A 24720-nucleotide genomic window follows, 5' to 3' on the forward strand; every position below is an offset into this window, starting at 1 on the left:
CGCCCCCTGCGGGCCGGCTCTCGCGACGCCACGCCCGAAGGGGGGCGTGGCCGCTGACGCCACGCCCAATGCTGGTCTCCGCCTTGGCGGACCCTACTGGGCGGAAGGCCGTGGGAAGCTGCTGCCAGCAACCAATTGACACGTGTAGTCTGTCCATGAGGGTGGAGACACACCCACGTTTCCTCGGCAGCCAATAGAGAAGAGGGACGGAAAGCGCTTCCTGAGTTCGGGGGTCGGCGGAAGATGGCGGCCGCCAGCTGGGCTTGGTGTCTGAGTGAAATGTTAAGGTGAGGAGCCGGTGTTCGCAGGCGCTTTCTGTTCCGCGGTGGTCCTTGCCGGTTCAGTGCAGCCAGAGTTGCCGGAAGAGTCTACTTTGCGACTAATCTAGGGTGTTTCCTCAAGGCCGTGAGCGCTTCCTCCTCTCCTTTTGGGGTCTGGGTAGGCTGGTGCAGACTGGGTGTTCGCACTCCAAGTAGTCTGTCATAATTGTTCATATCCATTCCTCACTTTCCAGTTTGAGCCATGACTCTTTCCAATCTATTATGTCTGTCTTTTTAGTCAAGGAGAAACGGAATTGTCCCTCTTTGTCTTCGTTTCTGCTCGTTTACTCCCCCAAAATGACGTTTTTAACTAATGTCACCTATAAAATTTATGTTGAATACCTTGCTCCTTTATCGTCCAGTGCTTTGTTCATTTCGTATTTTTTGATTGATGTTAGAATAGTTACATAAAACTTTATTGCTTTCATCTTTCTTAAACTGGTAATGCACTGTATAAGAATTAAAAAGCTTGAGCAAAAAGGAAAAGTCGGCGAGAATGCCAGGAGATACTACTGTTAACATTTTGGTGGGTGAGGGAGACTTCCTAGACCTTTTTCGATATTTGTTTTCGTAATAATGCTCTACTTTGAATGTCTTGCCCTACACTGATGAAACAGAAAACCCGACGTACTTTGGGTCAGGTTGAAATTTTATAATTGACAGAATACTTCCTGAATAGCGGTATGTAACTATTTTCTCTAAAACTCAAATGTTGTTTCTTCTTCATTTTTGTCCCGCTACTTCAAATTCTGTAGATATTATTTAAAACACTCTAACGGAAAAATCCATTTTCAGACTTTTGATGATTTTCCCTGCTTTTTGGAGTATTCTTAACCTTGTACTTTGCACTTAGTAATGGTTAAATAAATGGTTGCTGAATGAATGATTCATTGTTTTTAGTTTTTTTTTATTAATTAAAAAAATTAACTAACACAACATTTAGAAATCATTCCATTCTACATATGCAATCAGTAATTCTTAATATCATCACATAGGTGTATGGTCATCATTTCTTAGTACATATGCATCGATTTAGAGAAAGAAATAGCAAGACAACAGAAAAAGAAATAAAATGATAATATAGAGAGAAAATAAAAATAAAAATAAAAAGTACAAAAATATATAAGAAAAAAAAAACTATAGCTCAGATGCAGCTTCATTCAGTGTTTTAACATAATTACATTACAATTAGGTAGTATTGTGCTGACCATTTTTTTTAGAAATCATACCATTCTACATATGCAATCAGTAATTAGCAATCATGCATAGATGCATGATCATCGTTTCTTAGTACATTTGCATCGGTTTAGAAGAACTAGCAATATAACCGAAAAAGATATAGAATGTTAATATAGAGAAAAAAAATAAAAGTAATAATAGTAAGAACAAAACAAAACAAAACAAAAACCTATAGCTCGGATGCAGCTTCATTCAGTGTTTTAACATGATTACTTTACAATTAGGTATTATTGTGCTGTCCATTTTTGAGTTTTTGTATCTAGTCCTATTGCACAGTCTGTATCCCATCAGCTCCAATTACCCATTATCTTACCCTGTTTCTAACTCCTGCTGAACTCTGTTACCAATGACATATTCCAAGTTTATTCTTGAGTGTTGATTCACATCATTGGGACCATACTGTATTTGTCTTTTAGTTTTTGGCTAGACTCACTCAGCATAATGTTCTCTAGGTCCATCCATGTTATTACATGCTTCATAAGTTTATCCTGCCTTAAAGCTGCATAATATTCCATCGTATGTATATACCACAGTTTGTTTAGCCACTCGTCTGTTGATGGACATTTTGGCTGTTTCCATCTCTTTGCAATTGTAAATAACGCTGCTATAAACATTGGTGTGCAAATGTCCGTTTGAGTTTTTGCCCTTAATTCCTGTGAGTAGATTCCCAGCAATGGTATTGCTGGGTCGTATGGCAATTCTATATTCAGCTTTTTGAGGAACTGCCAAACTGCCTTCCACAGTGGTTGCACCATTTGACATTCCCACCAACAGTGGATAAGTGTGCCTCTTTCTCCACATCCTCTCCAGCACTTGTCATTTTCTGTTTTGTTGATAATGGCCATTCTGGTGGGTGTGAGATGATATCTCATTGTGGTTTTGATTTGCATTTCTCTAATGGCCAGGGACATTGAGCATCTCTTCATGTGCCTTTTGGCCATTTGTATTTCCTCCTCTGAGAGGTGTCTATTCAAGTCTTTTTCCCATTTTGTAATTGGGTTGGCTGTCTTTTTGTTGTTGAGTTGAACAATCTCATTATAAATTCTGGATACTAGACCTTTATCTGATATGTCGTTTGCAAATATTGTCTCCCATTGTGTAGGCTGTCTTTCTACTTTCTTGATGAAGTTCTTTGATGCACAAAAGTGTTTAATTTTGAGGAGTTCCCATTTATTTATTTCCTTCTTCAGTGCTCTTGCTTTAGGTGTAAGGTCCATAAAACCGCCTCCAATTGTAAGATTCATAAGATATCTCCCTACATTTTCCTCTAACTGTTTTATGGTCTTAGACCTAATGTTTAGATCTTTGATCCATTTTGAGTTAACTTTTGTGTAGGGTGTGAGATATGGGTCTTCTTTCATTCTTTTGCATATGGATATCCAGTTCTCTAGGCACCATTTATTGAAGAGACTGTTCTGTCCCAGGTGAGTTGGCTTGACTGCCTTATCAAAGATCAAATGTCCATAGATGAGAGGGTCTATATCTGAGCACTCTATTCGATTCCATTGGTCGATATATCTATCTTTATGCCAATACCATGCTGTTTTGACCACTGTAGCTTCATAATATGCCTTAAAGTCAGGCAGTGCAAGACCTCCAGCTTCGTTTTTTTTCCTCAAGATGTTTTTAGCAATTCGGGGCACCCTGCCCTTCCAGATAAATTTGCTTATTGGTTTTTCTATTTCTGAAAAATAAGTTGTTGGGATTTTGATTGGTATTGCATTCAATCTGTAAATCAATTTAGGTAGGATTGAAATCTTAACTTTATTTAGTCTTCCAATCCATGAACACGGTATGCCCTTCCATCTATTTAGGTCTTCTGTGATTTCTTTTAGCAGTTTTTTGTAGTTTCCTTTATATAGGTTTTTTGTCTCTTTAGTTAAATTTATTCCTAGGTATTTTATTCTTTTAGTTGCAATTGTAAATGGGATTCGTTTCTTGATTTCCCCCTCAGCTTGTTCATTGCTAGTGTATAGAAATGCTACAGATTTTTGAATGTTGATCTTGTAACCTGCTACTTTGCTATACTCATTTGTTAGCTCTAGTAGTTTTGTTGTGGATTTTTCCGGGTTTTCGACGTATAGTATCATATCGTCTGCAAACAATGATAGTTTTACTTCTTCCTTTCCAATTTTGATGCCTTGTATTTCTTTTTCTTGTCTAATTGCTCTGGCTAGAACCTCCAACACGATGTTGAATAATAGTGGTGATAGTGGACATCCTTGTCTTGTTCCTGATCTTAGGGGGAAAGTTTTCAACTTTTCCCCATTGAGGATGATATTAGCTGTGGGTTTTTCATATATTCCCTCTATCATTTTAAGGAAGTTCCCTTGTATTCCTATCCTTTGAAGTGTTTTCAATAGGAAAGGATGTTGAATCTTGTCAAATGCCTTCTCTGCATCAATTGAGATGATCATGTGATTTTTCTGCTTTGATTTGTTGATGTGGTGTATTACATTAATTGATTTTCTTATGTTGAACCATCCTTGCGTACCTGGGATGAATCCTACTTGGTCATGATAAATAATTCTTTTGATGTGTTGTTGGATACGATTTGCTAGAATTTTATTGAGGATTTTTGCATCTATATTCATTAGAGAGATCGGCCTGTAGTTTTCTTTTCTTGTAATATCTTTGCCTGGTTTTGGTATGAGGGTAATGTTGGCTTCATAGAATGAATTAGGTAGTTTTCCCTCCGCTTCGATTTTTTTTTAAGAGTTTGAGGAGAGTTGGTACTAATTCTTTCTGAAATGTTTTATAGAATTCACATGTGAAGCCGTCAGGTCCTGGACTTTTCTTTTTAGGAAGCTTTTGAATGACTGATTCAATTTCTTTATTTGTGATTGGTTTGTTGAGGTCATCTATGTCTTCTTGAGTCAAAGTTGGTTGTTCATGTCTTTCCAGGAACCTGTCCATTTCCTCTAAATTGTTGTATTTATTAGCGTAAAGTTGTTCATAGTATCCTGTTATTACCTCCTTTATTTTTGTGAGGTCAGTAGTTACGTCTCCTCTTCCATTTTTGGTCTTATTTATTTGCATCCTCTCTCTTCTTCTTTTTGTCAATCTTGCTAAGGGCCCATCAATCTTATTGATTTTCTCATAGAACCAACTTCTGGCCTTATTGATTTTCTCTATTGTTTTCATGTTTTCAATTTCATTTATTTGTGCTCTAATCTTTGTTATTTCTTTCCTTTTGCTTGCTTTGGGATTAGATTGCTGTTCTTTCTCCAGTTCTTCCAAATGGATAGTTAATTCCTGAATTTGACTTTTCTTCTTTTCTGATATAGGCATTTAGAGCAATAAATTTCCCTCTTAGCACTGCCTTTGCTGCGTCCCATAAGTTTTGATATGTTGTGTTTTCATTTTCATTCGCCTCGAGGTATTTGCTAATTTCTCTAGCAATTTCTTCTTTGACCCACTCGTTGTTTAGGGGTGTGTTGTTGAGCCTCCACATATTTGTGAAGTTTCTGGCACTCTGCCTATTATTGATTTCCAACTTCATTCCTTTATGATCCGAGAAAGTGTTGTGTATGATTTCAGTCTTTTTAAATTTGTTAAGACTTGCTTTGTGACCCAGCATATGGTCTATGTTTGAGAATGATCCATGAGCACTTGAGAAAAAGGTGTATCCTGCTGTTGTGGGATGTAATGTTCTATAAATGTCTGTTAAGTCTAGCTCATTTATAGTAATATTCAGATTCTCTATTTCTTTATTGATCCTCTGTCTAGATGTTCTGTCCATTGATGAGAGTGGTGAATTTAAGTCTCCAACTATTATGGTATATGAGTCTATTTCCCTTTTCAGTGTTTGCAGTGTATTCCTCACATATTTTGGGGCATTCTGGTTCGGTGCGTAAATATTTATGATTGTTATGTCTTCTTGTTTAATTGTTCCTTTTATTAGTATATAGTGTCCTTCTTTGTCTCTTTTAACTGTTTTACATTTGAAGTCTATTTTGTTGGATATTAGTATAGCCACTCCTGCTCTTTTCTGGTTGTTATTTGCATGAAATATCTTTTCCCAACCTTTCACTTTCAACCTATGTTTATCTTTGGGTCTAAGATGTGTTTCCTGTAGACAGCATATGGAAGGATCCTGTTTTTTAATCCATTCTGCCAGTCTATGTCTTTTGATTGGGGAATTCAGTCCATTGACATTTAGTGTTATTACTGTTTGGATAATATTTTCCTCTAACATTTTGCCTTTTGTATTATATATATCATATCTGATTTTCCTTCTTTCTACACTTTTCTCCATACCTCTCTCTTCTGTCTTTTTGTATCTGACTCTAGTGCTCCCTTTAGTATTTCTTGCAGAGCTGGTCTCTTGGTCACAAATTCTCTCAGTGACTTTTTGTCTGAGAATGTTTTAATTTCTCCCTCATTTTTGAAGGATAATTTTGCTGGATATAGGAGTCTTGGTTGGCAGTTTTTCTCTTTTAGTAATTTAAATATATCATCCCACTGTCTTCTAGCTTCCATGGTTTCTGCTGAGAAATCTACACATAGTCTTATTGGGTTTCCCTTGTATGTGATGGATTGTTTTTCTCTTGCTGCTTTCAAGATCCTCTCTTTCTCTTTGACCTCTGACATTCTAACTAGTAAGTGTCTTGGAGAATGCCTATTTGGGTCTAATCTCTTTGGGGTGCGCTGCAGTTCTTGGATCTGTAATTTTAGGTCTTTCATAAGAGTTGGGAAATTTTCAGTGATAATTTCTTCCATTAGTTTTTCTCCTCCTTTCCCCTTTTCTTCTCTTTCTGGGACACCCACAACACATATATTTGTGCGGTTCATATTGTCCTTGAGTTCCCTGATACCCTGTTCAAATTTTTCCATTCTTTTCCCGATAGTTTCTGTTTCTTTTTGGAATTCAGATGTTCCATCCTCCAAATCACTAATTCTATCTTCTGTCTCTTTAAATCTATCATTGTAGCTATCCATTATTTTTTCCATCTTTGCTACTTTATCCTTCAGTTCCATAAGTTCTATGATTTGTTTTTTCAGTTTTTCTATTTCTTCTTTATGTTCAGCCCATGTCCTCTTCATGTCCTCCCTCAATTTATCGATTTCATTTTTCAAGAGGTTTTCCATTTCTGTTTGTATATTCAGCATTAGTTATCTCAGCTCTTGTATCTCATTTGAGCTATTGGTTTGTTCCTTTGACTGGGCCATATTCTCAATCTTTTGAGCGTGGACAGTTATCTTCTGCTGCTGGTGTCTGGGCATTTATTCAGATTTCTCTGGGTGTCGGACCCAGCAAGGTTGTAAGATTTTTTTGTGAAATCTCTGGGATCTGTTTTTCTTATCTTGCCCAGTAGGTGGCGCACGTGGCACACGTTTGTCTCAAGTGTTTGGAATGGGTCTCCCCCGGTCACCGATCTCCGCGGCCTGGGGATTTCCGATCCAATTCTCTTCATTGGTTCAGGGGCCGCGCATGGTGGGGGCGTCAGCTACCACGGCTTGAGGGGACCCTGTGGCTGGTCCCCGGCCGCAGCGGGCCTGGGGAATTCCGCACCGGACCAGGATGCCTCCCACGGGGGGGGTGGGCCACCGCGGCTTGGATAGCCCTCTGATCCGAGACTCGTAGCCGCAGACTCGAAGCCGAGACTTGAAGCCACCCGCAAAAGAGGGGCTCTGGCCGCCTCGGCTTGGGAAACTTGCCTCTCTGAGACTCTCAGCCGGCCCGGGAAGGAGGGAGGGAGTAGCTCCGACCGCCGCAGCTGCCGCTGCTCGGAAAATCGCGCGCCGCTTGGGGATCTCAACGCAGCCAAGTCTCGCAGTCAGACTAGCCAGTCCAGACTTTGGATAGCCCTCTGATCCGAGACTCGTAGCCGCGGACTCGAAGCCGAGACTCGAAGCCGCCCGCAAAAGAGGGGCGCCGGCCGCCTCGGCTTGGGAAACTTGCCTCTCCGAGACTCTCAGCCGGCCCGGGAAGGAGGGAGGGAGTAGCTCTGACCGCCGCAGCTGCCGCTGCTCGGGAAATTGCGCGCCACTCGGGGATCTCACCGCAGCCGAGTCTCGCAGTCAGACTAGCCAGTCCAGACTGGGTTACGCTGTGTGTCCATTCCCTGCCATAGCCCCGGGAGCTGTTCTGCACTGTTTCTGTTCATCTATTAGTTGATTTGGAGTCGGAGGAACTAAGACGCACGTACCTTACTAAGCCGCCATCTTGGAACCCCCCCTGATTCATTGTTGATGACATATCTTTTTAAAGCATTTTGTTTAAATGGGTAAATATATCACATTTTAGTTATTTTTAAACATATTCTAAAAAGGATAATTTTGATGTTCAAGCACTATAGAGTATTTAATAAATATACTTGTAGAACCTGTAGGTTTATCTTGAAACTGATCAGGCTCAAAATAAAGGACTGATTCAACTTTAGTCATTAAATAGGTTTTCCACCCGATTTTAAATTAAATAATTCAATTTGAAAAACCCATTACATGGATTTTTGACCTAGATCATTTGAAGAAAATATCATTAAAAAAATCTTTAGGGTTTATGAATTAGTTGCATTTTAAATAAAACTGGCTTTTGAAAGCTTGTCGTGGGAAAGCAAATTGTCCTATATAATGTTGCTTTTATGAGCTGATATATATTCCAAATGGTGCATAACTAACAAATAAATCTTATTGCTTCTGTCAAACTCCATTTGTTCTTTAAGGCAGTGGTTCTCAAAGTGTGGTCCATGGATTCCTGGGGGCCACCAAGACCATTTCAAGGGGTCCTGGTGATCAAAACTATTTTTATAATCATATTATGATAACATTTACCTTTTTCTCTGTGTTGACATTTGCACCAATGTTTTAGAAGTCCTCGATGTAATTGTAAAAATTATTGATTCTTATTAACTCTCAACCCTTGAGGCCGCATCTTTTTTAATATTTTGATTAACAAAATGGGGAGTGCACATAAAGCACTTCTGCTGTATACTGAAGTATGTCGACTGTCTCCAGGAAAAGCTTCCATATGATTGTTTTAAGGTGCCAGCTAAATTAGACATATTTTTCATGGAACACCATTTTTACTTTAAAAAAATGAGGCAAGCTATGGTATTTCTTACTTGGGTATGCAGCAGACATCTTAAAAAATAAATGAAGTGAGAAAACAAGTGACATAATTTGTTGTCAATGACAAAGTTTTAGCTTTCAAGTGAAAATTAAAACTTACATCTGCCATTCTAAGCTTGAACACCTCCTAATACTAAGAAAATCTTGATTGAGATTGAGGAGCGTCCATCTACCTGGAAGTAATTGAGAGCCTTTCAGTAGTTAATTTGTGAGTAAATTTGCTAAAATAAATTAAGTTGCACAGTAGTGGAATTTTGGCAACTCCCTTAAAGGCATGTAAGAGAAGGCAGTTTTATTATGGTCCTGCAAGCAAATCAAATGCAGAACTGTTCCTCTTACCCCAGAAATCGTTCTCCTTGAGGTAAAGTGAGAGAATAAAAATTATTTACTACCTCAGCAAACTTTTTTTTTTATATTTTACTGAAACCTTTTTGCATGTGTGTGTGTGTTTATTTATTTTTTTTATTATTATTATTTTTTACATAGGCAGGCACTGGGAAACGAACCCGTGTGTGTGTGTGTGTGTGTGTGTGTGTGTGTGTGTGTGTGTGTTTTTAAGCAGTTTTATTGAGATATGTTCACACAACGTACAATACATCTTGTCAAACTTTTTACTAATGGAATGTTGATCACTCAAAAGATAACTTCCTTTGAGTTACATATTGTGATTTTGAGGGTCAGATGTTCTTCCAAATCAGATCTTGTTTAGGTTAGTAATTAAATGTTTTTTTAATCCCTTAATATATACACTGGTTAGGTAAAGGTGGCTCAATATTAATTTTTCCTGTTTTTTTTTTAAAGAAAAAATGTATTTAATTGTACTAGCATGCTGAAGATTGGAATTAAAGAGGACTTTCACTTATGATGTTGGATACTTTATAGCATTGGAATTTTAATAATTGACTGTATATTTTGTAAGCAGACCTGTAAACTGTAAAAATTTCCTGTCATTTTTACTAATGTTAAAAATAGGGTATGTAAAAGAAGACTTTAGTTTGTATTTTTTTTTTAAATGGGCTTCATATTGACTTTTGTCTTTTTTCTCTTATTTCAGATTTTTTTATTCATTATTTTTCCCTGGGTTGAAGGTATGTGGAGCCTTATGTGTGTGTTTGGTCCTTCTCCTTTGGGGAATCAGACTGCACCTACAGGGAAAGAAAAGGTCATTATCAACTAGCAAAAATGGGAAAACGCAAATGGTGATTGCATTTTTTCATCCATACTGCAATGCTGGTGGAGGAGGAGAGAGAGTTCTATGGTGTGCTTTGAGGGCTCTGCAGAAAAAGTAGGTATGCATCTTTCTTAGGTAATTTTCTATATTTTAGCTATTTTTAAATAATATTATCCAGAAATTCATCTTCCTCTAGTATCCTTATTCATTGCCAAAATTTCCTTTCTTAAATTCTTCGATAAGGAAATCCTTCTCTCATATGCCCACCTGCCATGCAAGATCCCAGTAAATTTTAGTTAACATAATAAAGAAACAGAAGGGAAAAGAATTTGCCCTTTTGTCATATAATTTAGTGGAGATAATCAGTCAACTTGGGAGAGTCTATGGAGAAAAGATTGAATGGTAAACAGTGGAATTAAGTACCACAAAATGGAGTTAAGTACCACAAAGCACTTTAAACCTGAATTTTTTAGTCATTGGTGGCACATGGAAAGTAATCTCTGTGAGAATTTGATTCTAAGTGATATCATTACCAGTTGGATAGGCTTAAATAAGTTACCATATTAGAAGGAATGTGGTGTTACATATCATTTAATGTTTTATGGTCGTTCTTCCACCTACCCCCAAAATATTTTATGATTCCCTTTTAGAAAGCAAAATGCATTGTGAAGTATAGGTTTCATTAGTGTATTATTATATGAGGAAAACTTTTATCCTCCCATGGTTTCCCTACTTCCTGGCACATGTCCTTCATTGAGTTCCAAAGCCTTGACATGTAATTCCCCTTAGAAACACGTTTCTGTTATTCTTCGCCCATCCTGCCTTCCAGGCACCACGATGATATTTTCTCTGCCATCTTCTCTGCCTAAATCCAAACAATTCTCTTAAATCCCAGCTTGATTCCTACCTCCTTAAGGCCCTCCCCACTCTAGTCCATACTACTCTATTCTTCTACTAACTTTCTGTATCCACTTTGTGTCTCTAACTGGATTATCTAGTTCCAAATAATTTACAAAGGGCTGTGGTAAAGTTTCATAGTATCTGTACACATACTCCACAGTACCCCTAATTCTTTCAACCTTCCTTCAGGAAGAAATTTCCACTTTTATATTAGTAAAACACGTAAGGCACTTTTTCATCTTGTTCCTACTACATTTTGTTTCTCACCCTTTCCTGCTCTTTCAAATATACTTTGCTCCCACATACTGTCCTGGGAACAGCTCCCTGAAGACAACATGCTTTCTCTAGATTCCATTCCATTTTTCTGAAATGACCTTTTTCTCCCTCAGTTAATTTCTGCAAGTCTTTCAGGTCTTAGCATAAGCTACAGTCTACATTTTATTCATTGCTTATTTGAGGCATATTCTGCTATACATCAGGCATTGTGCTTGGAGTTGAGATTAAAATGGTGAACAAGATAAATCAGGTCCTTTTTTTAGAGACCTTAGATTTTAGTTGGGAAAGATAAGATATCAAACAAAAAAAACATTGTCAGACAGATTTTTTAAAGTTAAGAGGGCAATATAAGGGAAACTTGATACTTTAGAGTGAGTGGCCAGGGGAAAATGTCTGAGGAGATAACACTTAACTGAGATCTGAATGAGAAAAAATAGTATTTATAGTGTGCCAGGCATGTATTCCAGGCACTATTTCAAGTATTTTACATGTATTAACTTATTCCTCAGAATAACCATAGGAGGTTGTTACAGTTATTCTCACTTGACAGGCAAAGAAACTGAGGCACTGGAGTCCATGTTCTAAATCAGGAGCTGTATTTCCTGCCTTATGAAAAGACAGTGAAGATAAGGAAAGAGAGTTCAAAAGCAGAGGGAGCAACTGCTGCAAGTCCATAAGGCTGTAAGGAGCTTGGCTTATTTGAAGAAAAGAAGGCAAGTTTGACTGAACTTTGGCAGGCAAAGGAGAGAGTGGAAGGGGAGGTGATAGGGAGGTAGGGCCCAGATAATGTAGGATTTGAGTGAGCAGGTAAAGAGTTAACATTCTAATCTAATAATATGGAAAGCCATATAAAGGTATTAAATGATGATATTCTAATGATCTATTGCTGTATAACAAACCACCCCAAAACTTAATAGCTTAAAACAACGATTTATCATTATATTTTGGGGGTCTGACTGAAGGCTTCTTCATTCACATTTCTGATTCCTGGATTGAGATGTTGAGATGACTGAACAGCCAGGGGTGGTCAGATGTCTCACTCCCTTCCCTTTCCCTCTCCCTCTCTCTCCAAGCAACCTTTCCACATGACTAGCTCTGGCTTCTGCACAACATGGGCAGTCTCAAGATAGTTGAAGTTCTTACATGACAGCTGACTCTCCTTAGAGTGAACATTCAAGAGATGGGAAGTAGAAGCTGCCAGACTCTTAGAGCCTGGGTCCAGAAACTGGCACAGTTTTGCCATATCCTGTTGGTCAAAGCAGTCACAGAGCCACCATTATTCAGGGGAGGAGAGACAGATCCCATGGATTCCTACAGATGGGAAAAGTGTCAAAGATTTTGTGACCATCTTTATTCTACCCAAGATGATAATCTTTTTTACATTTTAAAATCATGAAATGACTGGTAAGGGGTTGAGGGGAGGACAGTTAAGTGCCCGCCTTTTAGGCCCCACTGCATCCTGTGGCTATTCCTGTCATACTGTTTTGTAGTTATTTGTTTAATGTATCTGTTTTTTCCACTGTAAGCTCCTTGAGGATAAAGACTCTCTCTCATTCTTGTATTCCCAGCACCTAGCAGGGCATAGTAGATGCTTAATAAATGTTTTATGCCTTGAAGAATAATTGTAAACACAACCAGAGGGAGGCCTAAGAGTATACCTTTAGGTATAGCGTTTATAACTGTCATATCTATTTTAATTTGTTGCACAAGATCTAGCTTTTAAAATATTTTTGTTTTTCTCAGATAAAAGCACTAAGTAATGTTTTAGCATAGTAACCCTGTCTGAAGATACCTTCAGTGAATTTTAACTCCTTATGAGTATTATGAGTATTTTATTAATATTTCATTACCACTTTTATGTTGAGAAACTAGTCAAAATAGAAGTATGACTGTTTCTTAAAAATGAAAATATCTTGTTCATAATTCAGTAATTTTTACTGATATTTGCTCTGTGCAAAGATACAGCCTCATCTTGAACACCAACATTTTAGTTGTAGGGGAGTGGATGTTTCAGGAAAGGGTTGGATCAGTCTTCCAAATGCAATGAATGATATATAGCAGAAGCATTTTTTTCTAGTATAAAAATAAGCTTTTCTCTGACTGGGAGAAGTTAATTATCTGTAACTGTTTTGCTTAATTTTAACCTAAACTGATGAAATTCTTACATGTACTCTGTTTTAGGTATCCCGAAGCAGTTTATGTTGTTTATACTGGTGATGTTCATGTCAGTGGTGAGCAGATACTAGAAGGTGCTTTCAGAAGATTTAACATCAGATTAATTTGCCCAGTGAAGTTTGTTTTCTTAAGGAAACGCTACCTTGTGGAAGATTCACGCTATCCTCACTTCACCTTGCTGGGCCAAAGTCTAGGATCCATTGTTCTTGGCTGGGAGGCTCTGATGCAGTGTGTTCCTGATGTCTATGTTGATTCAATGGGTTACGCTTTCACACTTCCCCTGTTTAAGTATGTAGGTGGTTGCCGAGTTGGAAGCTATGTTCACTACCCCACCATCAGCACTGACATGCTCTGTGTAGTGAAGAATCAAAATGTTGGATTTAATAATGCAGCCTTCATTACCAGGAATCCTTTTCTTAGCAAAGCAAAGCTCATCTACTATTATGTATTTGCTTTTATTTACGGACTCGTAGGTTCTTGTAGTGATGTGGTCATGGTCAATTCTTCTTGGACATTAAACCATATTCTCTCACTGTGGAAGGCTGGAAATCGCACTAACGTTGTTTATCCACCTTGTGATGTGCAGACATTTCTGGACATTCCCTTACATGAGAGAAAAATGACCCCAGGACATTTACTGGTTTCTGTTGGTCAGTTCAGGCCTGAAAAAAATCATCCTTTGCAAATCAGAGCCTTTGCTAAATTGCTGAATAAGGAGGTGGCTAAGTCACTTCCTTCACTTAAACTTGTTCTCATTGGAGGTTGTCGTAACAAAGATGACGAGCTTCGGGTAAATCAACTGAAAAAGCTTTCTGAGGCTCTAGGAGTTCAAGAAGATGTGGAATTTAAAATAAATATTCCATTTGACGAATTAAAGAATTATCTATCTGAGGCAACAGTTGGTCTTCATACCATGTGGAACGAACATTTTGGGATTGGTGAGTTTTACTTTAAACAACTTGTTTATTGCTGTGCAATGTACATTTTAGCTTCTTTTGATAAAATGAAAATCTGGAAGTTTGCATCGACTCCTGTTTCTCTTCCTCTGGTCCACCAAGTATGATTTCCTCATTTGAGAACCCTTTAGGATAGCTAACACTGATCACTTAGTTTGGAGAGTGTGGGGGGGTGTCATGGCCTTTACAAGTATTATCTTATTTAGTCCTCTCTAAAATCCTATTTGATAGGCATTATTTTTCTCCCTGTTTTATAAATAAGGAAACTCAGGCACAGAGAGCTTTAAAACCTGCCCAAGGTCAGTCCTACACTGTGGTGGTAGAGCTGGCATCTAATGCAGGTAGCGTCTGCTCTTAACTACCACATTTTCTGACCATCTTTCCTCATCTAACCCCATCTACATATTGGTATAGATGCCTAGGCCCACACTAATCCCAGCAAACTTTCAAATTTAAATCTTTGGATGGGGTACCAGTAAAAGTATTTTGAAAACACTTCTCGGGATTTTTTTGTGCACCAAAATTTCGAACTACTGTCTCCTAAGGGATCTCTCACAGAAATTCATTTGGTTCTTTTATTGATTCTGTGCTCATTATTGAAATGGCTTCCCCTCTTCTCTCTGCCAAATCTCATCATGAGTGTTCAACTTAAATCTCCTTGCCCTCTAGCCTTTCTTATTTATTCTGAAACAAATTGTTGTCTCTATTCTGAGCTCCTGATAAGTGTACATTTGTTATAGAATCAACTATTGTTTTATGTCTAATTTGGTTCAGTATATATATATATATATATATTTATCAAGTGCCCACTTTGTGCATCACACTGCTCAGTATTAGGGAAAAATAGAAAAACATATAAATGAAGTTTCCAATACCAGGATTTATGATTGCTATTATGCTTTTCTCTACCCCTAGCACGGTACTAAGCCTACATATTCAGCAAGAACTTTTTGATCCAAAACCTTCTGCGTGGGATCCAAAACAGATGTCTATGCTTCCTTCCACAGATATTTATTGAGCATTTTGCTCTATGTCAGGCACTCAGGCAGGTACTGAGAATATGAAGCAGGAACTATAACCATCAGAGGGTTACAGCTCTGCACGTATACAAACAAATTAAGCAGGCATTCACTCAGTACTAAGTGCTCTGATAGGGAAAGTGCAGGGTAGGAGAGAAGCATCTACTGTAGACTTGTAGTTTCAGGGAATAATTACCCAAAAATGGAAAGTGACACTTAAGCTGGGAACTGTCCAGTAATAAGAAGTTAGCCAGGTAAGGGAGGGAAGAGTATGCCAGCAAAGGAAACAGAATGTGCAGGTTATGGGGCACGAAGGAGCAGTAGCAGTCTCTTCAGGAGCTAAGAGTTTGCTGTGACAGTGCATGGTGTGCAGGGGCAGCAATAGAGGGGAATGCCAAACAAGGCAGAGGCAAGTAAGCTGGGGCCAGGCCATATGACCATTTACAGCGGAGCAAAAAGAAGCATTTTATATACTGCATTTAAAAGCTTTGTGTTTCGTACAGTTCACTTTGGCTACAATGTGGAGAGCAGGTGGGTAGGTAGCAGGGAGAGCAAGACTAGAAAGGCAGGAAGTTGGGCTGCTGCAGCAACCGGGGTGAAAGGTACCAGGAGTTTAAACTTGATAGGTGTCTTAGTCTTCCAGAGCTGCTATGAAAAACACCACAGACTGGTTAGCTGAAATAACAGGAATTTATGGCTCATGGTTTAGAGACATGAAGTCCAAAATTAAGGTATCAGCAGGCCATACCTTCTCTGAATTCTGTAGCATGCTGGTGGTGGCTTGCTGGCAGTCCAGCTGCCTCCATCAGTGACTGACTGTGTCCTTCTGTGGCTTCTACTTCTGTGTCCAAATTTCTTCTGCTTCAAAGGACTCTAGTCATGCTGCATTAAGGCCCACCGTGATTCAGCTTGGTCTCATCTTCATAGGATCTTCAAAGGCCCCACACAAATGAGTTCACACCCACCGCAGCAGGGGCTTGGACTTGAATGTGTCTTTTGTGGAGGACATGATTCAGTCTGTCACAGTAAGTGAGCATAATTCTGAATGGCATTGAACATGGCTTGGCAATTCATTTGATGTGTCAAATGAGATAGAAGAGATGGATGTGACCAGCTAGGCTTTTGAGCTTGGACAGTTTTGTGAACAGTGTTGGCTTCACCACGAGAGGAAACTCAAACAGATAGGCGTCTGATGAACTCGGTTTTGAGCTTACAGAGTTTGAATTATCTGTGGGCCTTATACAAATGTATGTGTCCAGTGAGCAGTTACATTTATGAGTCAGAAGCACAGGAGAGGAACCTGATCCAAAAATACAGATGGAGGAGTTGTTGTTGTCCAGGTAGCTATTGAAGCCTTCCTGGAGGTGGCTGAAATTACCTCGGGAAAGTGTATAGAGCAAGAAGAAGCTCTTAGTCCACATTACAGAAGACTGATGGTTAAGAAATGGGCAGAGAAGGAGGAGCCAGCCAAGGAGAAGAGAAGAAATAGACACATAGAGGAGGAAAACCTACACAGAGTGCAGTGTCTTAGAAATCAAAAGAGAGTGTTGAGTGGGATCATGGTGCTGTCCAGATGCTGGGTAAGGGAAAGAAAGAAGTCTCTGGTGACCTGGACAAGAGTAGCTTGAATGGAGAATGGAGAATGGCAGAAGACTAACTGTGGTTAAGTAAGACATTGAGTAAAAGGTGAGCAAGTAGAATTAGTGAGTGCGAACCATACTTTCAGAAAGTTTATCTGTGAAAGGGAAATGAAAGAGACATGAGCTAGAGGAAGACGTGATCTGGGGAGGAACATGTTTTTGTGTGTCCTTTGTTTTTAAGAGTTTGACCTGGCATAAATGCTCATAGGTAGGGGTCAGTAGAGAGGGAGAGATAGAAGATACTGGAGGGAGAGGACAAACCTTATTAGAATTGAGGTCTCTGAGAAAGTACTTAGGGATGGTAGGTTCTGAATTCTATTCTGTAAGAGTTTTGCCAGTGTTTAAGAAGCAGTTAAAATTATTTAATTTCTTTTCTGTGCTTCTAGAATATCTGCATATACCATCCTTGTGAAAATTGAGGAAACAGTCACTTAAATCATTTTCTGAAAGGCTCAATTCTCTGTAGATACACAGTTAAGAAAGACTAGCTAGAGTAATTTATACACCTCATCTATAGCATTTGACAGAAACTCACTGTAACTTCCATTTAGCCCAATACTGCTATTGGACACCTAAGTCTCAAGTAAATTTGTCAGAAATCCAGTCAGTAACATAAATACCAGCAGTAGCACGCTTCATTAAGATGATTAAGGTGATTTACTTTTTTTCTTTTTTCTGCTAATGCTGTTAAGTTGAACTCTTAAAATTTTACTTTTGATATCTTTTTATCTTTCAATATCTATCTACATCTATTATCTGACATCTTGCTAACATTCTGTACTGAGTACTGAGAACTACAAAATCAACTTTGTTTCATTGTCTGCAGTATAAATGTTTCCTGTACACTGTTCTTCTATCTACTTGTCTCTTTTAATGAAGAATGAAGCAAGAGTATAATGAAGTTTTGAAAACTAAAAAAACTCAAAATTATTTTATTTTCCACCTGGAAGTTAAATGAGCAAATTTATAGAGATACAGAAATATAATTAAAGTTCTCATGAGTTCCATAAAATTTTAAGTGTTTTCTGCTCATCCTTGTTTTGATAAATGTACTGAACAACTTAAAAGACCACATTTTTTTGTGTCTTTTTCAGGAGTTGTGGAGTGTATGGCAGCTGGCACAATTATCCTTGCACACAATTCAGGGGGGCCAAAACTTGACATTGTAGTTCCTCACGAAGGAGATATAACTGGATTTCTGGCTGAAAGCGAAGAAGGCTATGCTGAAACTATGGCTCATATTCTGTCTATGTCTGTGGAAAAAAGACTCCAAATCAGAAAAAATGCCCGTGCATCTGTCAGCAGATTCTCTGATCAGGAGTTTGAAGTGGCATTCCTGTCATCTGTGGAAACATTATTTAAATAATGCTGATCTGCACAAATTAAAGATATTTTGCATAAAATGACTAAACACTTTCATATGTAAATATTTTCCTAAACTGATTCCCTGTTGTGATGAAGTAGGCCTATATAGTGTTCTCAGCAGTATGTATATGGCTGAGATATTTATTTCAATGAAAAAGAAAAGCAAAATTACCTAAATGGAAAAGGTGATTTTATGTAGTGAAAAAAATGTCAGAGTTTAAATGTAAAAACTTTTAGATTAGTGTTTGGTCTCAAATTCTGAAAAATATGGCTGTGAAAGAAAAAAATATATTGAATTTTGGTATAATTCATATTTTTTCAAGTCCTTTTTGTCAGATCACTTTACTTTAGAAAATGGAGTTAAAGGAAATTTTGAAAGGAAAACAGATGATTTAGAATTGGCTAGCTAGCACTTAAGAATTTTCCTGACATTTTTGGAACATTAAGAAAAATTGGTACGTTTAAATGCAAAACATTGTAGATGACTCTTTTGAATATTTATTAAAAAAGAAGAGAAACTTTAAACAAGCTTATGTAATCATGTTCTAAAAGCATATTGTCAAAAGACATGACTGACTGTGACTGCTTTATAGGTATTGAGGCTCATGTACTACCAGCAATCCTTTCCGTGACCAGGTATTTTGCAAAACTGATTTTTGTTTAGTGCCAGAAACACATTGTGTGAGCCTCTCATTATCCCTCAACAGCTCCTTACCTCAGAGGTTGGTAGTCAGCCTTAAGTCATTGGTTTAAGAGGTCTGAGTTAGAATATCCAGATAAGTCATTCCTATGTGGTATACTAATCCGTCTCATGGTCTATTGTCAGCATCATTTATTGTAAGATGGCAAAAAAACACTGCACAAGCAGTAGGAATACCTGGGCCTGACCCCAGTTTCACCATTTACAAACATCTGCTCTTACAACATCAAAGCTGCCCCTTAATCTTTCTGAGGCTCATATTTCTTGTCTAGAACTTGAGAGTAGTGATACCTGTCCTTACTACCTTTTATAGTTGTAATGCTGAGATAGAAAGTATGTGAAAGTACTTTGAAAATTCTTAGTTACTGTAAGGGTAACAATACATAGTAAATATGTTCTGTGATCCAATCTTTTATCAGTGCAGTACAATTCTGTATAGATTCTTAGTTACTGTGAGTTAGATTCAGTTGTCAACTTGGCCAAGTGAAGGCACCTAGTTCTGTTGCTGTGGATATGAGCCAATGGTATGTGAACCTCATCTGTTGCTGATTACATCTGCAGTCAGCCAGGAGGTACGTCTGCTGCAAGGAATGATGTTTGACTTAATTGGCTGGTGCTTAAATGAGAGAGCACAACATAGCACAGCCTGAGCAGCTCAGCATACCTCTCAACACTCGCAGCTCAGCCCAGGCCTTTGGAGATGCAGAAAGAAATCACCCCAGGGAAAGTTGTTGGAACGCAGAGGCCTGGAGAGAAGGCCAGCAGAGATCACCCTGTGCCTTCCCACATAAGAAAGAACCTCAGTTGAAAGTTCGCTGCCTTTCCACTGAAGAACTAATGAAATAAATCCCCTTTTATTAAAAGCCAATCTGTCTCTGGTGTGTTGCATTCTGGCAGCTAGCAAACAGAACAGATTTGGTACCTGAGAAGTGGAGTTCCGCTGTGGTTTGCAAATACCAGATATGTTGGAACGGTTTTTTGGATGGCTAAGGGGAAGATTTTGGAGGAACTGTGAAGAGAATGTTGGAGAAGTCCAGGAGTGCTTGAAGAGACTGTTGGTGTAAACGGAACCACTGCCAATCTGAACAAAGGGGGACATAAAAGGGACAAATTGGAATTTGCAGAGTGACGTGGAAGCTCAGGTCTGAAGTCAAGAACCTTGGCCAGGAGAGTGGACCCACCCATATATTGGAGAGGGTGAGTTTGCCCTGAGGGCAGGGTCTCCCATCTCATTGCAGTAGAAGAGTTGTGCTGCCTCGGGCCTTGGAAAAGGTACAGCATGCTTCTTGAGGACTGGGGAGAGCCTGGCTGCCACCACATGGAGGGGTTGAGCATGTGCCCCAGAAATGGCAGAGAGCCAGGTGTGGATGCCTGGAGAGAGTGGAGCCAAGAAAAAGGTGGTCTCCTCAGTGTTCCCCGAGGTTGATTTGGAAAGAAGCAGGACGCTGCATAGGCCCTTGAAAAGGTTGGGACTGCCACTTTCTAAAGCTGAAGGATAAGTGACTTTCAGACTTTGAAATCCATTGGTGTTTGCCCTGCGGGTTTTCTTTCCAATTTCTCCATATGGATCCTGTGACTGTCCCTCCTTTGCATATTGGCACCAGACAACTTGTTTTGAGATTCACAGGTCCACAGCCAGAAGAGAATTTTTTGCACCTTAATATTGTTTAAGGTGATGCTTGTAGCTTCCAAGTTGACAAGGGGTGGACATGTGGTAGTTAGATTCAGGTGTCAACTTGGCCAGGTGTAGGTGCCTACTTCTGTTGCTGTGGACATGAGCCAATGGTACGTGAACCTCATCTGTTGCTGATTACATCTGCAGTGGGCCAGCAGGTGTGCCTGCTGCAAGGAATGATGTTAGACTTAATTGGCTGGTGCTTAAATGAGAGAGCACAGCAAAAGCAGCTCAGCATACCTCATCTCAGCACTTGCAGCCCAGCCCAGGCCCTTGGAGATGCAGAAAGAAATCACCCCAGGCAAAGTTGTTGGAACCCAGAGGCCTGGAGAGAAGGCCAGAAATCACCCTGTGCCTTCCCACGTAAGAAAGAATCTCAGTTCAAAGTTAGCTGCCTTTCCACTGAAGAACTAACAAAATAAATTGCCTTTTATTAAAAGCCGATCCGTCTCTGGTGTGTTGCATTCTGGCAGCTAGCAAACTATAATAGTTATTAACCAGTAGATGGGAATCAATATAAATTTAAGAGGATAAATTTAACAGTTAATAACTAGCATGGAAAAGTTAATATATACTTGGGCAGTTATGACTAAAAAACAATATATAAACAACCTTTAGCATTTTCTGTATATATAATCATTTCCCTCTACTTCAGTGAATTGTCTCCTTCACAGTCTGATACATATTTATGTTAGTGGCATTGAAAGAGGTATATTACTCCTTTCCTCAAATCTCACATCAGTGCAGCCAGCTTCATTATCTCCTCCCAATTACATTGTTGATATGTCAGCATAGTCACAGGCCATCTTCTGTCACCACACCAAAAAGAAGCAAAGCAGAGAGTCCCAGGATGTTCTGACACACTGTCATAACTTTGCTTGGAGATTACTCAACTTAGAAAAGAAGAACTAGTAGAAATTGGAGCTGGAAGAAACCCTACGATATATAGTCCTGTTTTCTCGTATTTTCAGTATTACAGACAAGAACAATTTAAACCTAAAGAACTTAGTTGTCTCCTTCAGTATCACAAAAGTGTTTAGTGAATTAGAATTATAACCTGAGTGTTCTGACTCCCAACCCAGGGCCTTTTCTTATCTTATAGCCAGTCCACAGCCCATTCAGACTACCCATCTATACAAAGAAAATCACAGAATTAAAAGTAAATTGAAATGAAAGAGCAAAAGCAGAAGATACTATGAAGGAAGAGAGGATTCTGGAATTCCATAAAATATTTTTAACCATGTTTCTTCAAAATGATTGTCATTTACCACATATGTGATTGGAAAATATAATTTGGCATATATGTCCACTTTAAACATTTGTAATATGTTATTATAAGAATTTAACTATTTTTCTGAATGAATGATACTATGAAAAGTGTAAGAGCAGCATGCCTGGAGAACTTCTATGTAACTCAATTCCTGTAAGATATTGCTTTTAAGTGGTCCAAATATGCTATGTTTTAAACCAATAGCGTGGTAGGTCACATTCTTATTTCCATTGTGAGCTATAAAATACATGTAACACGTTCTTTGTTTACTAGTCTTCTCCAACTATTGGTTTGCATCTAAATAGGCATATTAAGAAATGATCTTCATTTTTCTTGGATACTTTTCCCAGTATGGGGCCTTCCTTACTCTGCATTATTTATTATCTCCTAACAATAACTCCAAGTTCCACCTTCCAAGAAATTTTTAAAGAGAAAAATAACCTTCTTGCCCCTGGTGCCCAAGAAGAATAAGTTGTCAGATTTAACAGACTTTTCTTTTTAAATGAGTGTTTCAGACATAAAAGAACTGTGAAGTTTTGTACTTTATTAATTTTCAGAGTATTTACAAGGTCATCTTAAGGACAAATTTATGAAATCGGGGTCAATGTGATTAGCAATGCTTTCAGAATATTTGTGTTAATTATGTAGATATACCTTGGACTCTAAGACTATTAATATCGTGTTTCTATGCTAAATCCTCCACTCAGTACAATTAATAGCTACAACAACTTAATACACGTTAGTTGACTCAAATTATGTCCCTATAATTTACCCTACTCTCCCACTGCTCTTCTGCTTTATTTTTCCTTTCCCCACCCTAATTTTAAGGCAACTATTGGCATTGAAGAAGCATCAGTTTTAATGCTTTACAGCTATGTGCTGGAAAAAAATACATTGGATTAAATGTAAATGTAACAAGACAGTTAAAAGGGAGGTTGTAGGGTAGACACAGCTATTGGTAGCATTTAAAGAATGATCAATTTGATAGTTATCATACATAGCTTTGCTTTTATAAGCAAGAGGCATAATTTTTCTAAGCTTTATTCTATACAGGTCTGATCATTAGTTTCATCTTAAGTACCAATGTTCAAATGGATCACTATTGATAGAACACCTCTCAGCACAGTCTCAACCTCAAGGAGCTTGCTATCAAAAGCAGTAATTACAGGGAGACCTCACTTTGCACATTAGTACAAAACTGTAAAAATGACCAATCATGTGAAGCAATCTTAATCAATGGGAAACATGATAGTTTCAAATTCTTTTAAAAATTTTGTCAAAATATTCATCCAGGGATGAAAGTCTCCTTGGCATCGTGGGAGATGACTCCCAGGGATGAGTCTGGCCCTGGCACCATGGGACCAAAATGACATCCTGACCAAAAGGGGGGAAAGAAGTATAACAAAGTATCTGGTTGAGGGGGGTTAAATAGAGTTAAGCGGCTGCTCTGAAGGTCATTCTTACCCAGGTTTCAGTTAGACATTGCTACTGTCATAACTTGCCAACCCCCAACCAAAACTATTCCTGCCAATCCTTAAGAATACCTGGGCCATTATATAATATTCTACAAATGTTCTATGTGCTAGGGTAACGTTCCAGAAACCTCCAACCTCCAGATGGGTCCCTGGACCAGATAAGTCGTGAAACGCAGAAGGGCAGCCTCTCCAGAAAAACTAGTTGCATCCCCCTATTCCATATTATCGACAGCCCCTTCCAACATGAAAAAGCGAGTGAGCTAATATCCCTAAAGATATTAGGGATAGCCCAAATATCCCTAAAGAGTGAGAGAATGATCAAAGGTAATGGTGGAGTTTCACAGAGAAAGTCGAGTTTAACAAATGAGTATGAGTGCTGAATCAGTATATTAATATTTCTTTTAGTCTCCGATAACGTAGAACAGCTAGAAATAAAAACCTAAGATTGTGGAATTGTAACCGATATCAAACTCTGAAATGTGTTCTACAAGTAACTGTTGCAAGGTACTTTGAAATTTATTGCTTTTTTGTATATATGTTATTTTTCTCAAAAAAAAAGAGAGACGGAAGAGTATAATAGAAAAGATAGGATTTAACAAGTGAATATGACTCCTGAATCAATATGTTGATATTTCTTTTGGCCTCCAGTGTCTTGGAGCAGCTAGAAGAAAAAATGAAAAAATTATGGAAGTGTAACCATTACCAAAATTTAAAATATGTTGTGTAATTACTTGTTAAAATGTACTTGGAAATATATTACTTTTTTGTATATATGTTAGTTTTCACAATAAAAAGTGTTTTTAAAAATATATCAAAATATTAAAAACCTACCATGTGGGGACCCTGGTTCAATTCCCAGTACCTGGCCATGCAAAAAAAAAAAGTATATAGAAATTAAAAATCATAAAACTAGTAGTATTTAGTACAGTGTAAAACATTAGAAAATTGAGAAATTAAGTTTAATTTCTTTGTAAAAAGTGGATCAAAATAATTTCAACAGTGCTTACCTTCTTTTGCTCATGGTCTAACTTATGATTTGGAGCAATCATTTTTCTATACCTTGGCAAATTGTCATCCTCCTTTCTAATTTGGGGGTCTACTTCAAACATTTCTGTTTTCAATATGATAAAAATATCTCTGAAATTTTCTTTATTGTGAAGTTTTTGGCCAGTGTCACATCCTCTGGGACATTTTCATCCTTCTGTTATGACCATTTTCATCATTTATATCAGTAAGTTCACCTTTCCTAAGTTGTCTGGCTGCACCTCTGGAGTCTCAAGCTACAGCAGTGTCAACACTCGGACAGTCATCTGTTTCTTCCATAATTCCATTTATATAACATTTTAATTACATCCTCAGAGTTATTTTCCATTTTATGGGCACTTTCATCCTTGTTAGCCAATTCCCTCTTTAGATTATCCATTTTTATAAAATATCATGAGTTCGTCCCTGAGATGAGGCAATC

The 24720-nt window shown here is 38.2% G+C and overlaps 1 protein-coding gene across 3 annotated transcripts; it reads left to right on the forward strand.

Annotated features, from left to right (window-relative positions):
* The first annotated feature begins 39 nt into the window (after nucleotides 1-39).
* ALG11 (ALG11 alpha-1,2-mannosyltransferase) lies at nucleotides 40-24034 on the forward strand. 3 transcript variants are annotated; one of them, XR_013174500.1, is made up of 5 exons: nucleotides 40-287; nucleotides 9688-9918; nucleotides 13162-14093; nucleotides 16000-16155; nucleotides 17865-17973. XR_013174500.1 is itself a non-coding variant. In XM_077158146.1 (4 exons), exons 1-4 carry the CDS (start codon nucleotides 244-246, stop codon nucleotides 18134-18136), a joined length of 1479 nt encoding a protein of 492 aa, XP_077014261.1. In that variant the 5' UTR covers nucleotides 40-243; the 3' UTR covers nucleotides 18137-24031. The 3 variants fall into 3 exon arrangements, 2 of the variants coding, with proteins under 2 accessions (XP_077014261.1, XP_077014262.1); XM_077158146.1 differs by lacking the exon at nucleotides 16000-16155 and having other exon boundaries at nucleotides 17865-24031; XM_077158147.1 differs by lacking the exons at nucleotides 40-287; nucleotides 16000-16155 and adding an exon at nucleotides 919-1001 and having other exon boundaries at nucleotides 17865-24034.
* The last annotated feature ends 686 nt before the right edge of the window (nucleotides 24035-24720 follow it).

Source organism: Tamandua tetradactyla, chromosome 4 (assembly GCF_023851605.1).
Source record: "Tamandua tetradactyla isolate mTamTet1 chromosome 4, mTamTet1.pri, whole genome shotgun sequence".
Classification (NCBI taxonomy): domain Eukaryota; kingdom Metazoa; phylum Chordata; class Mammalia; order Pilosa; family Myrmecophagidae; genus Tamandua; species Tamandua tetradactyla.

Coding starts and splice junctions, on each gene's coding strand:
- ALG11 (XM_077158146.1), top strand. CDS start 244: ATGGCGGCCGCCAGCTGGGCTTGGTGTCTGAGTGAAATGTTAAG. Junction 9,919..13,161: donor TTGAGGGCTCTGCAGAAAAA/GTAGGTATGCAT, acceptor ACTCTGTTTTAG/GTATCCCGAAGCAGTTTATG. Junction 14,094..17,864: donor GAACGAACATTTTGGGATTG/GTGAGTTTTACT, acceptor TGTCTTTTTCAG/GAGTTGTGGAGTGTATGGCA.